This window comes from Ylistrum balloti, unplaced genomic scaffold (genome assembly GCF_031769215.1).
Source record: "Ylistrum balloti isolate Yb309-2 unplaced genomic scaffold, AGI_CSIRO_Ybal_v1 Utg370114, whole genome shotgun sequence".
NCBI classification, from domain to species: Eukaryota; Metazoa; Mollusca; class Bivalvia; order Pectinida; family Pectinidae; genus Ylistrum; species Ylistrum balloti.
The window spans coordinates 271,445-286,300 of NW_026782134.1; the positions used below are offsets into that span (position 1 = coordinate 271,445).

The window sequence follows — 14,856 nt, forward strand, 5'->3', positions numbered from 1 at the left end:
ATGCTCTCGCTCCCTGTATGATTAGAGGGCAATCCTGTTTGTACTACATTAAACGTGTTTCAAGGATCGCTATCCATTTCATAGCAGTTTGATGAGTGTTTATTATTCAATAGCACACGACGCAACATTATAAATCATACAAAATAAAGGAAGAAGAGTTCCACATGTCCCCTATATCCTATCGCTGCATGGTTTCTGTTCGGTTTTTCACGTCTAAGTTTTTTTCGGATTTCTGATAAGAGAGGATGAAGAATATGATTTATATTTAACAACACAATTTGACATCAACGTCATGACGTCAGCTTAGGACTTGCAATATCAACTGATGTCCTTCTTCTGTCCAATTCATTGTCCTTCTTGCCAAACATGGCTCCTAGTTTTCGTGAAACAGTTACGAGCGAGCTTCGTCGCCGTTTTAACAGAGGTTTGTTCTGTTGTACAATTTTTGTCTCCCGCAATAATGCCTGAAACGCGATACTAATAGTAATGTTGGTCTCAGCTGCTGACACTTCATAGTAATGACAATTAAATTCAAGCGCCATCTGGTGGCCTTCGTCGACACCTACTTCCCGCCGATGTTCTAAATCTGTTTTGTTGCCGATGAGTAACGTAGGAACATACGATGATGACCGCTGTTTGCTGACCGTTTCCAGAAGCAGCTTTGCGCTTTCAAAAGAGCACTTATCACATATACTGTACACAATAACGAAAGCATCAGCCCACGTGACTTGGCCATCTGCTGGAAGTGTAGTACTGTCCTGGAAAAGGAAAATACAGAAACATGATATTCTTTTCGGTTCACCTTGCAGAATTTTGTTTTAGAGGATCATTTGAAGCTGAAACATGACACTGTCAATACTGTCAATAGTTCAAAACTGTCAATGTCAATAGTTCTCTATACAGATTTGTCTCAAATAAACAAAGCATCCTTCTATGGAACAAGCGCACCAATAGAAAAGATTTTGGATATTGATAGGATAACTACGCCAGGACGGTATGATCCGCACCCCCTAACCCATCCTTCAACCCCCCCCCCCATCCCCATCCCAACAACCCCAAACTACACCGCATCCCCCACGGCCACAACCCCATCCACCTCTAGCGGCATTTGCATTTGCGGAGCGATCTCCTGGTTCACATTCAAATACAGGATCTGGTCGTGATTTTTACGTCAAGTAACAACGCGTACATAACATCAATATTTAATCAGGTGAACAGCTGTAAGTTGCATTATTTAAAGTAACGTTAGATGTTTGGTCACTTTGAACTAGCAAATTTGTCTTGGAGAGGACAAGTGTCCCAAGCTGATGACAATGATATTTCAAACTAGAGCATCATAAACCAGTCAATATTGTTGAACATCGAAGCAACAATAAGATTCCATTCACTTGCTATTTGTGAAGTTTTCATGACAATCTCGCAGAAATAGTTTAACAACGAATCGTTCTAAATTCCTTTAGTAGCCGTTCTTTACTTAAAGCTTTATTGGTTGTTGTTGTTTAATGTGAAAACATCGACAATACTTATAAGTGCAATTTTCAATCACGTGGTTATGAAGGAAATTTCGATACAGACATTCCTATAAAAAGACATTACATTGACCATCGCCATTACTCTTGTTCTTCCTAATAAAGTGCCATTTCGAAGAAGAAAAAAACAGTAAGTATAGATAACCTTTGGAACTTCAACTGTTCAAAAATTATACAACACATAGGTTTCGTATAATCTCGGAAGAAACATTCTATTTCTCGTGCAGGGAAATGGTGGGGTTTTTTTTATTATTCCTATGCATTCTACATGTATCTATAACATTTTGATGGTATCTCGATATTACTAGATTTGTTTATTTGTACCACTTACTCTCTCGGATTAAAAAAAAAGTACGAGTTGTATCTCGGTAATGTTATCGGGTCAATCTCAGTCAGTGAAATGTACGTTGTTTAGATAATCGATTAATTACGAAATGCTATTTTGCCAGGATAACATAACTTTTAAAAGTAGCCTTTCATACCAAAATGTGGTTACTTAACAAAAAATTCGTGTTGTCTCTAGTAAAAGATTTGATCATCAGGTAAGATCACGTTCAAAACAAAATATTTGTAAATTGACTTTAAATATTAACGCAAGAAGTACGGGAAAATACCTGTCGGTGCTGTAAGTCCTCAGTTTAAATAGAACATGTAAAAGCACATTTTGGAACGAATTTCAGCGCAAGCTTACATAAATAACTTTTATGTGATTGATTTTTTTAAAATTAACTTCCAATTTACTTGTGATCATTATAAATTAGTTTTGCAATATTTGAACATCAATCACGAACACCAGAAGCGAAAGCGTAAACAATATACGGTGGTTTAAAAGATTAAATCTTTCGTTTATCATCTGGTTTATCAAGTAACAAGTTTTATTGCGCACAAGTCAAATTTACATAGGAACCTAATTAGAAGTGGTATTCGTGTTGTTGACCTAGCCAAGAATACACGATTTCCTGTGATGTTTATCATCTGACCGGTAAACATGGACAATGACATTGGGTTCCCCGATCACTTTATTCATCTAGATTTCTTCTCATTAAACATGACCTACCTTTATGTTGACGAAATATATTTACCTTACTGTAGCAATATGTCAGATATGTCCAAATATTGTAAGCTAATTATATTCTCTCACATGAACGTATCTACTGTATGACAATCTGTACCTCATATAGTTCTAGGTAAATTAAGAAATATTTCATCTTTAAGCTATAGATGTTTGTCCCAAAACAATCATAACATGATGTAAATATCAACATAATATAAACTTATTAATTTTACAATAATTGAGAGAAACGTTATTCAACTTATACCTACGTTGTCGGGCATGTGACCCCTTACGTTCTCATTTCCTTTCCGGGAATCGAACTCTGGAAGGCTAGGTGCAAGGAGAGTATGTTATCACTGCGCTAGGCGACCACACCATAACACGAAAAGACGGAACAGGGTAGTTGCCTTAGTTGTTAAACTAGGCAACGTGATGTCAACAATACCACGATAGAGGTTAGATAAGGGCATCATTCATTTTTTAATCATAAGCTTTCAAACACTGATGCGCATTGTATCATTAAGTCTAAACTCAGTATACCGCATTGTCACGTGGCTGTTATTTTACATTACTATATGTCTATACTCGAACAAAATTAAATTGCTATGATAACATCTAAGAAGCAAATGCTGGTAAACAGAAACCAAACCCACATTTAATAAAACGGCGATAAAATATAAGCATTTACAAGGAGGCTCCTGAAATGTCCCAGACGAATAAGACCATGTGTTCCGGAAGACTAGCGTCTTACTATTGAGAAACTGCACGTTGTTTTTTTTTACTGTATTCCACCCTATTGTTATTCTGGAATGTTTTGTTGGTAACACTTTAATTCTAGTGACACCTATCGCTTACCTTTTTTGTACATGTGTCCAGGATTTCTATATCTGTCATATAGTCTTCTTGTTTTATACTGGATTTGTATAGAAGATCTACAACAGAAAATGGAAGACATGAGGTATCAATCACCTCCAGTACAAAGCATGCCACACAGGTGTGCATGCCATATTACAAGTTAATATCGCCATTGGTATCCAAAGAAAATTTCCTGTCATTTGATATATTTATGTTTTCAAGAGAAGTAACTAAAATTTTTGTAATATGACTTTTTCTCATTTATGATTCGTCAATTCAATACCTGCCATGTCACATCGTAAAAAAAAAACAATGGTGGAAACAAATGTTATATGATATATTATATACGCACTCCATCCATTCTACGAACATTGCATTGATTATTAAATAATGTAAAAAAATATGTATCACTGTATGTACAGGAAAGGAATTATTGTGTTCATAGATGTGTTAAGGAAGGTTAATTTTATTTGGATTATTTTGAGTATAAGATTATCTAATACCTGTTCATTAATATGATAAGATGTTCTCTCTATTGCCTAACAATTAATAATTCTGCTAATTCTTAAATAATTATGCTTTTATCTGAGAATAAACTGTAAAAATAGAATGATCAAATAGAACCTAAATTTGTTTTTCAACCCCTTTGAGATATCAAATGCAAACAGCCCTTAAACATGGCCAGGTAAACCAACACACACCAAGTTAACCCCTTAAAAGGGATTAATCAATGAACATTGAAAACCCAATTCCACACCAAAATACAAGTCGCGCGCGCGCGCGCGCGCGCGCGCGCGCGCGCGCGCGCGCGCGCGCGCGCGCGCGCGCGCGCGCGCGCGCGCGCGCGCGCGCGCGCGCGCGCGCGCGCGCGCGCGCCCGCGCGCGCGCGCTAGGTGACTAAAGCACCTTTGTACTTTTATTCCTTATCAAAAGTACAATTTTGTCATTATAAAGACTGATTACGTACTTGGGTGCCGTACTGATATTAACAGTACACAACTTCAGGCAATCCTACCACTTGAGATTTTTGTTTTTTCTTTGATGTTTAAACAGATGTGCTGAACACATTTTTGCTGGCCATTAACCTAATGAGTACCTGTATCATGTAACTATATCATGAACTTGACCCGTGATCCAAACACTATGGTATTTGTATATCTGCTTAGCACAAACCAAACGTGCTGTTCGATTTTATACTCGTGATAATCCAAGTTGTCATTTAACTTTTAGGGTTTAACTGAGACGTCAACACAAAATAGATTTTCTGCTTCACTACCTTTTAGAACAATCGGGTAAAGATATTTTGTCTTTCATTTCTTACTACATTGTGAATGCCCCACTCATAGACTGTTCATTGTACCATATGGATATATAAATTATTATGTTTGGTTATCAAAACACAAATAGTATTTGAAATAAATACTACATATCTTATCAATATGCTCATTATACGTAATTGTACGTTCTACCATTTCAATACATTTTACCATATATCTATATATATATACAATTTACCAGATATTCACCATATTTTGTTGGATATATATGATTTCACAACATATATAGTTCTGTATATATTTGATCATGTGTATCATCATGTTAACGCCAAATTATATGTACATAGAATTATCATTTTAGGTTTAAACTGCAATGCTTCTAATTTCAAGACTTCCCGTGAACGACGGAAATATAAAGTCTATTTAGGATTGGATAATATTACGATCATGTGATTTCTTTCTCATATTCTGAAAACTGCATATCTACTTGATTATGTTTTGTTCTGTTGCCGGTGACAACATGAAAATTCCTCTTTTTTTATCAGCACGATAATATCGATTTCATTTACGAATTTTTTGTTATATTATTAATTTAATAAAAAAAATTTGACCATTGTACAGATGTCTGTAATAAATACTTGGATCTATTAGGATTCTTTTATCTTATGACACCTCTTGTCTACGGTTGATATGCATTTGTAGATATTATTTTATAATAATAATGTTACACATTTTCGCACATCAGTTTCGTGATGTGACAGTATTAATTACAAACTGGAGAAATTTAAAAAAAAGAGCAGATATATTTCTGAAAGTGAATCGTATTTTTTGATATTACAATACAACTGTCATTAGTTTCGTGTGAGGAAGTTGATCCATGACTGGGCATCAACATTTTACACCTGCATGGAAATAACTCATGTTCTCACGAATGAAAAAACACGACTCAATGACATGAGTAGGTCACAATGCGGATGAATACAAAAAGTAATTTAAAGATGTTTTTGGAAGCAATACCTACGAAATGTGTTGGGTTTGTTTTCTTTACAACCAAAGAATGAACACCATGTATGCTATGTTAATCTATCAAGAAGTTCTCGTCTATACCGTTGAAAACTGAAATTTACAACATCTAGTGTACGTTCTTTTCCAATGCATATAATTATGAGAAATTATTCAGTTCTTATTCTAAGGAAAGGCAATATATCGATATCCCGCTCGGTAGTGTTCAGACACCGTCTATCCGTATCACAGCTGGAAACAAATTCCACAGCAGTTATAGTACTAAATCCATCCCCTATCCATGTCAACCTAGCCTGGACAGATATCAATAATACAGAATTTTAAAACTTTTGTTATTTTTTTAAAAATTATAATTAGCAATACAATGACAAAATCGTCGTTAACTTGTAATTGTATTTACTTATATATATGGCGCTATCTTATTTCACTGGCTCATTTCGCTTTTGCTTCATTTCATATCGACATTTTATATTTTTTTCAAATATATAATTCTATTAATAGAATAAACAAAGTACATTTGACAAATTATAACAAAGATTATTCAATGATCATTTATTTATAGATTACTGGTGTTAAATAAGAAATCAATATAAATTGACCAATCTTGATTTTCATATTCTCGTCACTTAGCATTACATTATTCAAATTTATCTCAAGCTAACAAGGACTAAAGTAGAGCGATGTTCTATCAAGAAGTTAAAATGCCCGGAATCACGAGTTAAGGACCCCTGCTCTGTAGTTAATACCGTGGCATTGTGTTCACTTACCTATGTTAGAGTTGTATTCACCGATGAATCTTCGAGTTAAAAATCTCACGGTCACCGCTAAAATTGAAATAGAGAACAGTCAAATATGATGTTACTATTCATGAGAATAATATAGGCTAATGTTATTGTGATAGGCTTTAATCTTGCCCTCTCAGCGACAGACAATTTATATTATATGAATGTACCTGTTATATATGCAGGTCATATCATAAGAATAAGTTAATAAGAATTGGGGGGGGGGGAATATTTAAATTTCAGATTGATATCAGTTTATGAGTATTCATAGAATTGCTGCAATCTTTAAGACGTTCATGACGTTGCAAAACTAGAACTCTTTTCATTGGAATTTATTCTCCTCAAAATATCAAAATACATGAAAGATAATTACCACTCAGTGTGGGATGTTCACGGGGCTTAGGTTAGATGACAGAAGATGTCACTTTATAAGTCATACATTCATTGTTGAGTAAATATTATTTCTGTTTGACCTTGGAGTAAAGATAAAAAACAGAAACTAATATTTTTGTTGGGTGGGACTGTAGAAAATCGCTATATTGACTACATAAATAGCTTCAGGTTTCGTAAGCCTGTAATTAGCTAACAAGGTCCGACCCTTTAAATGTGGGCCCAGGTACCTGTTTTTTTGGTTTTTTTTCACCCGTGATCGGGCTGTCTATGATATACCTCGGGCTGGTTTTTTACGTACAGCGACATTTGAATGCAACACTTACATTTACACATTTCGTGTAAATAACATGTATAGGACGCAGATGTCGGTCGAAATATCAACAGATAATTAAACAACAGATGCCATACCTGGTAAATATACACTGTTCTGGTAGATACATGTGTGATCCGGGTATGTAGTCCGATTTAGATAGAACGCTCCGAATTGTTACATTATACGTATTAGATATAAAACAGAATATTTGTTTGTGTGTGAATTTTTAAGCAGAATTGGTATACTTCGGTACATTTTCAGGATTGAACGTATTCATAAGTCTGTATTTGCTTCTATGAATACATTTCTGTTGATTAAAAATGGCTTGTAGGATTTCATCCTCCTAGCTTGTACAAAAGACACCTATTTACATAACTTAGAAACAGTATCGTAAGATAATGAATTAAACTGCGTCATACAGCTGTTTCGCCCTTTTAGAACTTGTCAGTCGAGAGTTATGTCAAGGGCCTAACATTTTAAACTTAGAAGGTGATTGAGGTAAACCCAAAGTGAAAATCGAGGCATATGTCAAAATGTATATAGATAGGTGTTCTAGTCTTCGATAATATCGTAATTTTCACATACCAGGAAATTTCAAAATTTAAAATACATATGTATATTCTGAACCATGCCACTATTCGAATGAATTAAAACGTGGTATACAGGTTATGGCAAACTTGTGGACTACAAGTCTACAAGCTGTATCTACCATCGATAATAGATAATAGATCGATAATAAGATTGTACGAACGTCACACAGTTGAACAGCACGTTTCAATACAAATGTAAAGTAAGAATTAACAAAATATAATTTTTTAAAACTATATTCGATCCTATGGTAATAATTAAATTGATTATGTTTTTAAAGTGATTGGAAATATTAACCATAAAAACCTGTTTGTTGGTTTTCATATTCCTGGGAACGATATGGATGGTACATGTTCGCCAGGTTAGGTTGAATCATGCCATTTAGAAGGTGCTACATTCCTTTCGCGTCCCCTCTTTTAAATCATTGATATAAAAACAGGTGTCAAAGCATATCATATTGTTGCTAAGATTACAAGATTCTAACTCTGTGAAGTGAGTTCTATAGTGAGACTGTCCGATCTTAGATTCTGTTGAAATCATGCGATGAAAGTCGTCTATCGACACTGCATAAAAAGCAAATCGTGGTATTTTAATGTTCTGCATTATTAGATAAAATGTAATTTTCCGCATATCTTATTTTTTTTACATCAGTTTAAATATAGGATTGGATATCACCCAACACGCCAACCCAAGCTGTTAAATCGTAAACCACAATGTAAACGTTATACTAAATAATACAACTATGGTTTTACATTGAAATTGAAAGGAACAATGGTGTTTGTTACACTTAGATAGTGATACAATTTCATCAAGTATGCCGGATAGTTGGTGTCAATTTCAACACACCTGAAACATACATTTTTCAGCTGCCACCTGTGCCTGTCACTCAAAGCCCATCATTCGACAGGCTTTTCAAAGGATTGTAAGTTTAACCAAGTATGTAATTTTAAATGAAATATATATAAACATTTGTTTTTAATCAGATTTTCTTAAAATATTTTTATCATGTGACTTCATTTTCATCTTTCCTTCAAAAATTATTTTAACATGAATTATGCTTATTACAAATTAAACTGATTTACTAGGGGTTTTTTTATTATGAAGCTGAACATACTTAAATGTGATGTAAAATTGACATTTGCACATGATATGAAATCTATCCGTCTACGTTTGATGGATGTTGTTGTTACAGTGGTAACACCATTTTATACCTATGTAGAATATAACCAAGACGGTCATTGTGAACTCCAGAGTTTGAAGTGGATGGTACTGAAAGGCGGAGATGTAGACACACCCTTAACGAATATTTGGTCCACGTTCACCTTGATACGATATATCACAGTCAAACTTATTTCTTTTCAAATTGTTTTATTTTTGTTTTATTTGAAAATAGATATCTTACATTTTTTAACACATACCGCATATTTGATTATTTTTGTGGGATATTATTTTGCTATTTCGAGGGCCGTATACGTAAAGGCAAATATTCCATCTGTGAAAAGGGTGTAAATACTATCCGCAATAATAAAATCTGAGACCCATCGGCACAATTGCTTTCCGACTCGGCTTGGTTTTTTTTTTCAAATATTTTTACAGGTTACAGAATAAATGATTCATGAATAATAGATTTGTATGATTGATAGTTCAGCTATGACTTGACATTAGGAGCATTATTCGGGAAATATTATTCCCTTTGTTGTCCAGGTCGAAAATTGTATTAACCAAAATATTATTATGTCATTTTGCATGAACATAATCTAATTTTGACCCGCTTATAATTGGCTAAACAGTAATTCGTTGACTCCGAAGTACATGGAAACCATATAGCGATACCTATGTTTGAATGGTGTCTCAGCAACCGTCAGATCACCGACCTCACTTTGAATATCTTTAACTTTATTTTGAAAGTCTTTTATTTAAACAAAGAAATTACTGGGCTCTCAGTTCGTGCTCACTTGTGTTTCAAATTCTATTGTATTACATTTGTACCCTTTTCTCTCACGTAGCTGATCTAAAACAGCCAAATATAGATCAATCTATTCAAAACTATACAACATGAGGCACACACTAAGGCTGGCGTTTATTACAAAATGATTGCATAATTAGTTGGAATGAAGGGAAATCCGCGAATGTCCATAGAAAAGGTATTCTGTAAAACATATCCCATTGTACTCTACATAGAAGTCCTGGCCTTTTATGTTGTAACCCTAACTAACAGCCAGGATATCACATTTTGAAGACTGAGTGGTTTAATTTGTTATGTTAAACAGAAGCTAATTTATATCGTATAAATGTCGAACGATTCTGCATATAAAATACATTAGGAATATTTTAAACTCTTAAGTATGCACTGGTTTCTCTTTTCCGCCGATAATAATTCTTCTCTTGGAATGTTCATGAAACTTTTACAACTCGGGCTTTCTTTGTGTTTCAACTGTTGTCGCCAATTACAATAGATTCGATTTGACCTGCTGACGCCCGACTGTATAATGATATTTGGTAATATTATAGGCCCCAGTTTTAATGGTGGTGTTTGAAAACATTATGTACTTATTTATATGATATATTTTTAGCATTTAGACCTTATTCATGTTAACCAATTTGCTTTTTATCTGATGTTATATTTGACAGCCAGTACATCAAGTATCTTCCTGTTTGTACTGAGTTTTCAATGCCATGTACTTATATGCTCTTGTATGTATTGAGTTTTCAGTACCTTGCACATATAGGTTCTTGTAGGTATTGAGTTTTCAGTACCTTGCACATATAGGTCCTTGTATGTATTTAGTTTTCAGTACCTTGCACATATAGGTTCATGTAGGTATTGAGTTTTCAGTACCTTGCACATATAGGTTCTTGTTGGTATTGAGTTTTCAGTACCTTGCACATATAGGTTCTAGATGATATCGAGTTCCCAGTACCATGCACATATAGGTTCTAGATGATATCGAGTTCCCAGTACCATGCACATATAGGTTCTAGATGATATCGAGTTCCCAGTACCATGCACATATAGGTTCTAGATGATATCGAGTTCCCAGTACCATGCACACATGTACATATAAGCTCCTGCCTTTACTAGGTTCCTTGTTTTATCTCATTTAAGTTTAATGCATAGATACGGCCCTTTATGAGCAGTATGTACATATCTATATATTTAGAGAGAGAGAGAGAGAGAGAGAGAGAGAGAGAGAGAGAGAGAGAGAGAGAGAGAGAGAGAGCATCGCTTTCTCGTGTAGAGATACACAATACAAAATAATAATAAAAAAAGTATCACCAGGAAGCAATCTTTGTGTGGGAAATCTTTGGGGTCGATTATTCAGTAAATCTGCTTTTGTTATTAGTAACATATACTATAAATCACTTTCTTTACTTTCAATACTGACCCAAAAAGGACAATAGTCAGTAAATAAACGTATACTACGCAATTGTAAATCTACTAATTTTATTTAGGAAATAATGTCCTTTGATGCAGTTAATAACGATTGAAGGTGATCTTTATCAAATTACATAGCAAACAATGTATATCAACAGAATCAGCTATAGGTCTCTAATCGAGAAGAGGGGTCCAATTTTATAGTAGATGTAGCGTTTTTCTCTGGTTGACTGAATATTAAAACGGATTCTATCTTCTATTTATACAGGGTGGATTCAATGACACGAGATCACCATTTATAAATAATAGTATATGATAAGTATCCTTTATATTTTTATGTCCAATTTTCACATTTTTTATAGTATACTATTACTGAAAATAATTTTATAACTGCTTGAGGAAAGTTAGTTAAACCAACCAGGTCGGGCTCGATTTCGGCTTAATCCCCTACATAAAGAATACTGAGTGTTGACATAGTGTCGCTGAGTCAAAATTATACCATGTGAAAGATGTGACTCTTAGATGATAGTCTCATCTTACATGTAAAACGGATCTGTTAAAGTATGTCTGATGACGTGTAGCATTAACATTGATTCTGAGATAGGATACTTGAAAAGCGTTTTAAAAACTGTCTGATCAAATCAAAAGTATAAAAGGTCGCCTGTTGCTTGTCCATAGAGTGAAGATTGGTATACAGCGGAAATCCATTAGGTTAAGGGTACTTCATCAGTGACACTCTCACACATAATATATTGATTATAGGTGAAAAGTTTACAGGTAGACGGTAATAATATAACTCATGCACGTACAACCGAGGAATTTTGTCTACGAGTATAAAAGGTCTGATTAACTTCCTCAGTACTGACAGAATCATAATGTGATTGAGAAATGTCTTCTGTTGTGATTACTTCGGCATCCAGGCTTTTTATTCATCCACCACTACACTATGAAAGTGATGGGATATTTTTTTGTGTATAATTGTTGTATCATATGACTTGTAAGTAGGAACACAGTCAAATGAAAACCAAATAAACTAAAAAGAAAAGAAATATTATTGAACATAACTTGGATGACCCATGATTGAAAACTTACAACAAAAAGATGAGATAGCGAAATATCATAGTGGTACAACTCAGAAAACTTGAAACACATCAATACGAATCAACTGATATCCTTTCGGCCACTACACACGACCGTGTGAGACAACAGTTACTAACTACTTACTGGCTGACAGGGTGCTTACTTCACGTTAACAATACAAATAGTCGTTACAAGCAGAGTTTGCAAACTTTCGTACAAACCTTTGTATAAATTAAAATATTTCTCATTAATTTTGGCGGAGAAATATCTTGGGTTACCTTTTTAGATCCGGAATATAACACGAATCCGTGTTTAGTTGTGTCTACAGCTAATGTGCTACATAATAGAGATGAATGTAGATAATGGCTTGTACCTTCAGTTCAATAATAACACATTGATAGTTTGTTCACTCATTCATTCAATCATTCATTTATTCTTTCATCGTTTCTTATTTCACTGTTTCGATGAAACAAACAATGCCGATAAACCCATATCAAAGTAAACTTTATTGGAATTGAATTAGTAGTTGAAATAATTAGTTGATAACATATACTCAAAGTAAGGAACATCAATATGTATAATAATATTGGGATGATAGATATAAATCTACTTACCTGATTTTCCTACTTTTTCGGCTCCAAGTACCACGACTCTGAGGCTTGACATGTTCAGCTTCATTGGTGCCCGTGATAACAAGAAATACAGTATGTTTAATTATTCTAAAGAGTGGTCATTGTCTTTATCCTGATTGGGTTTCAAATTATCTTCCAGGTTCACAAAGATAATTACGGACTGATCCAAAGACCATCGAAGTCAGATATACGCGGAATATATTACCAGCCAAAGTCTGTGGTTTCAAAACCTGGCACTGTAAGCATAATCACCACGCATCTCACACAGAACAGGTCTAAACAATGTTTGGTTTGAAATTAGGAATCATTTCGACATCATTTTTCGTGAAGCACATAGATTTACTATGACGCGACTGGTGTGTGTCCCCGACTGTGGTTCGCGGTGTTATAAGATTAGGTCCACCTGACACACAGGTAAAATGTCAACATAGGACCCACGTGATCCCAGGTGTATAATACAGGTACGTGTGATATCCAAGGTGTATCTATATAACTCTTCCCCAATGTAATGACACTTTTATACGACCATACCTAAATTGACTCTATAAGGCTTCAGAACTAGCACGTCATATATAACAACTAATTCCATTTGATTTTCTTGATATTTTGAAAAAAGATCATACCTTGTTTCATGAGGGAATTTTGGCTTTCATGTTATTGATAAGAAATTCTTAAAATGATATACACACTAGCTCTAACGTTTACCTGCCGGACATTTTACTGTTATCTGTGAGTATTACCAGGTGTAGCGTTACGTAAAGTCTGTTGGTTTAAGATCAACCTTAAGCCGTGGTATAGTGGGCTGATAGTTGTTTCCTGAAGTGATAGTTAAGAAAGTAACAGTTATTCAATGCGTTAATAGTTAACTGTTATTATAGATATTGGTTTTATTGTCGATATGCATACTATATAATTTGTGTAATAATATATTTATATACCTGGTTTAACACCTACAGAACAATATACAACCTTGTGTTTATTAAATCTGCCAATGGTGACATAACCACAGTCATGACAGAATACATCTCGTTCTGGGCCCCAGTTCTACGATATTGATAAACGATGTATGAAAACTAAATATATGAATATATACTGTGGCTTAAAACTTATAATTAGATATCTCCACAATACGTCTTTAGTTCATATCACTTTGGAATAGTTTGCCTTGTAATTAAAATGTTTACAATAGTTTTGTGTACTGGTACCTAGGAAGGTATGCATGTCGATTTGATTTTAGGTCCATGTAAATCTTGATATACAGTGACAATGACAGGTGTGCGAATTAAGGAATGTCCTATCGATCACATTCAATTCTATCAGGTAATTGAACAGGCAATCAGGCATACCTGTGCACAGGTGTATCTCGCATACTACACATTCTTTTATTCTTCGTGTACAGTATGTCTACCTGGAAAGGCGAAAGGTAACAAGTATCTTTAGTGGTTCAATAGGTACCTTTTACTTAATTCAATGGTTTTAATTTAATATGTCTTATATTTCATATCTTAAGAAAGTTATACTGAAACAAAAAGAAAATGCATGATAATCAATACAGATAATATACCAACATCATCATCACGGAAAATGCAAATGGAAATACAACAGCTTAACATTTACATGAGGTAAAAAGGCCAATGCTTAATTCAATTTCCTTTTTCACTTCATGGCCGATTAACAACGACACCAAACCATAAACATATTTGTGAACCACTAAGCAAACACATTTCCTAACCGCATGTGTAATAGCACTAGAATGATGTCATACATAGTTTTCCTGACGTCGTGTCGTCGTGTCATACAGGAGAATTCCACACTCATGCTACTCATCTAAAAAAGATCGCGAAAGATTAAATTGTTAGACTGTTACAAAAATAAATTCCATTACAATTGTACTCGGCTAAGATATGTGTATGAACATAGGTAACACGCGCCCGCGAAACATCCCTATCCTGTT

At 34.4% G+C, this 14,856-nt stretch overlaps 1 protein-coding gene across 1 annotated transcript; it reads right to left on the reverse strand.

The window, feature by feature from the left end:
- Window positions 1-290: 290 nt before the first annotated feature.
- On the reverse strand, window positions 291-12,948 carry LOC132550257 (ras-related and estrogen-regulated growth inhibitor-like protein). Its single transcript, XM_060214304.1, has 4 exons — window positions 12,885-12,948; window positions 6,506-6,562; window positions 3,439-3,515; window positions 291-758 (listed from the first exon to the last, which is right to left on the reverse strand). Exons 1-4 carry the CDS (start codon window positions 12,946-12,948, stop codon window positions 291-293), a joined length of 666 nt encoding a protein of 221 aa, XP_060070287.1.
- Window positions 12,949-14,856: the final 1,908 nt, after the last annotated feature.